The sequence below is a fragment of the Octopus bimaculoides genome, chromosome 1, assembly GCF_001194135.2.
Source record: "Octopus bimaculoides isolate UCB-OBI-ISO-001 chromosome 1, ASM119413v2, whole genome shotgun sequence".
In the NCBI taxonomy this organism is placed as follows: Eukaryota; Metazoa; Mollusca; class Cephalopoda; order Octopoda; family Octopodidae; genus Octopus; species Octopus bimaculoides.
The window spans coordinates 118305809-118308949 of NC_068981.1; the positions used below are offsets into that span (position 1 = coordinate 118305809).

General features: G+C 34.4%; 1 protein-coding gene across 6 annotated transcripts in view; it reads right to left on the reverse strand.

The window, feature by feature from the left end:
* LOC106879694 (neuronal acetylcholine receptor subunit alpha-10) overlaps positions 1 to 3141 on the reverse strand; it is a 282300-nt gene that overhangs the window by 185209 nt on the left and 93950 nt on the right. Inside the window, exon 1 of one of the 6 annotated variants that reach the window (XM_052969797.1) lies at positions 369 to 516. The exons of 3 other annotated variants lie outside the window; for them this stretch is intronic. In XM_052969797.1, coding sequence (XP_052825757.1) covers positions 369 to 408 — 40 coding nt within the window. In that variant the 5' untranslated portion in view covers positions 409 to 516. Of the gene's footprint in view, positions 1 to 368; positions 517 to 3141 lie in introns of those variants that run through there. 2 more of the 6 variants (XM_052969813.1, XM_052969792.1) reach the window with 2 other exon arrangements.

Consider the following 3141-nt stretch of genomic DNA (forward strand, 5'->3'; position numbering starts at 1 on the left):
ATATATATATATATATCCAACTGAGTATGTGTATGTCTGAAACCATAAATGAAGTTTTGAATATAATGCACGTGTAAATATCATTACGCATTGTTCTATTTGCTTCAAAATGCGTACGCCTTATATGTACGAATTTACGGATGCAGTTTAAAGATGTACATGTTTAAATGAAGACATGCGAAGGAGCGGGTAGTGTGCTTGTATGACCGAGTATGAAGCGGTATGGGAAAGTGATTGATTTTAATGAACATAATATATAATAGGAACAGAATCGAATGTAAATTCTACTTTCATGTTAATAATTTCAGTTTTGGTTCATAAAATTTCTGAAAAAGGACATTAATGTCGCAGATCATTTTCCTACTTACCCTGTAGGAGAAAGGGCAGCCATATTAGCGTCCTTACCATACCAGATCCCAATAATTACTGTACATCCGAGATTTGAGCTGCCTATTGGGAACGGACGGCATAACAGTTGTTTATGATTGTGTCTCTCAGAGAGAAATGTTATACAGCAAAGCTTCTAAATTGAGCATATCCGTTAACCTATTGTAATCAGCTTATACCAGATTTAGCTCAATATTTCATTAAGAACCAAATTATGCGCTTATATAGTGAGATTACTATCGACCTAGTTATATCAATATCCACAAACGCCGATTATCAACTAGTTTAACTGAAATTAAAATGCATAAACATGAATAAGTGAATTTCTCGTTGCTATGTTGTTTTCCTCTCTTAGTCAGAGGAAGCAGTCTTCTGGGGTTGGTGACACGAAAGAATTTAGTTATCTTCAGCTTCGAGAACGTGTCCAAATGCCTCTTAAAGACTATATTCCACTAACAGCATCGAAGCAAATGATGGAATAGAAAATATTGATATATATTGAAGGCAAACAAAGGGAAGATAAAAACAGCACAACATAAAAAGAAAAGAAGAAAGAAAAGGTCTAAAGACACAAGCCATACAGACCAAAACTAAAAACGGTTACATGAGTAAAAAGTCTTTCGTTCTTTACTTGTATTTATTAATGACTGAAATATACTGTATAAACCAGGTGACTGACATTTCATATATTGAACATAGAATAAATCATGATATTAAGAAGATGGAAGCAAAAATATTTGATGTATTGCATATAACCATTCTGTATAACAGATATAAAATATCATTCGATGTCTATAAAAATACTCGTATCCAACATTACTTTCAGATCACACTAGGAGTTGTACTATGAAACTTGTAGCTTCTACGCGTGTGTGTGTGTGTGTGTGTGTTTATTAAAATCTTATCAAGTATTATACAAAGTAAATTCTTCACATACTGAAATTATCATCGAGAGGACGCTGAACACATGTTTTGTGGCAATTGGCATCAAATCAACAAGAATAAAGATCATTCTCGGAAATCTATATGCCACTAATGGAAAGACAGTCTCAATCACCGGATACACATAGACTGGCATTGACACGTGTTTTTGCATTAATAGACATCATCAGCACAAGATTTTCCTATCACCAATAAAGTTGTCCTATCACCAATAAAGGTATCTAAGCATATGAAAAAATAGTAGTAAAATATTTATGGCCCAAGGTAATTTGCGTAACTTAAACGCTTATGAGTTAAACGAAATGACAATAAGAATAGATAATTCTATTAGATACCATCAAAGCTAAAGCTAATAAGAAATCCTGGGGAAAGCTGAAGAGCAAAAAGGGTTCAGGGAAGCTTCTGCATAAAACTGTTTCGCCCTTAAACTCCTTACGCTCTAACGGAGCCAATCTGCAACAGTCAGCATCACAGTCCTCTTGGACGGTTGAGTTACGCCAGAATCAAGGCATCTGAGTTGTAATAACCAGATCAGCAGTTCAGTTTAAAACGCCAGATGACTGTAGAGTCTTCACTAAAGAGTATTGATAATATTAACACCTACAAAGATATATATGGCAACAGTATTTATCTTTGTTTATGCTATTTTCTACTATGTATTCCAAACATAAGTGCGATGGTTTCTCATGACAATCTTATCTGTGAATTCTTAGTACTATCTTTTCCCAGTGAATAAAGAAATAGATAAATTATGCGTTCTTTTATTAACTCCTATTCCACTGTAATTAAGTACAGTTGTAAGAATTCTCAGCTGCTTCCGCCATGCCGTAAGAGCTTTCGTTCTTTTACATGCAGAAATTCAGAGCTGTTTTATGAAATCATACGGTTATTTATCCCCGAAAACTCTCGTACCTCTATGTCAAGGATTCATATTTGTAAACCACATTTTCTCAATGTGATGGCTAAGCTGCCATAATTTTCAGTTTTGTAGATGTGGTTTTTTTCTATTCTCTTTTCATGAGACACAGTGGTTTCAGTCAGAAGCACTTGTGTTCATACAAGTGAGATGAGAGTAGTGTCCGGTCTCATATCACTGTTGTTGATGATGTCTGAGTGATTTTTCTATTCTGCAAGGTTTACTGTGCACTCACAGTCATTCATGTCGTCTAGTAGTGGACACCGCTTTCATGTTCCAATTTGTACAGCTGTTCTTGGCTACAATTTTTTCCTCGAAAGGATGGAGTTCAAAATCAACGTCAGTGGTATCTCAACTCAGAACCTATAGACGGACGAATAAGCATACCCAGCGTGCTGACGATTCCACTTGCTCGCCATTTTACATTCTTTTAATAATATTAAAATTGTATCAAAACGGTTTGTTTGATTGAACCCTATTTTTGTGACTTTCTAAACATGAAGATAAAATTAGTCAAATATTTTATGAAATTTTGTCCTCCAGCCACCGTTGTAGAAACAAATTCATCACGATTTCGCATTTATATTATTGCTCGTCACATTTATATCATTACTCGTCGCATTTATATTATTACTCATGTAGCGCCTTGGGTTAAACTCAGCTTGCCTTGTTTATAAAATTATTTCAACTCACCAGGTTATAAAATTATCGTAGAAATCATAAGATGATTTAGTAAATGGTAAAAGTGAAAATTATAAATAATGAGGGTGGCGGCTTGTTAGCAGTTTTACAACTGAAAGGCAGAAATATATACTAAAGTGACTGAGGGCATTAATCAGCACCAGTATTCCAAGAAATAAGAGTTAAAACAAAAAGAAGCACTTATCTTAATATAT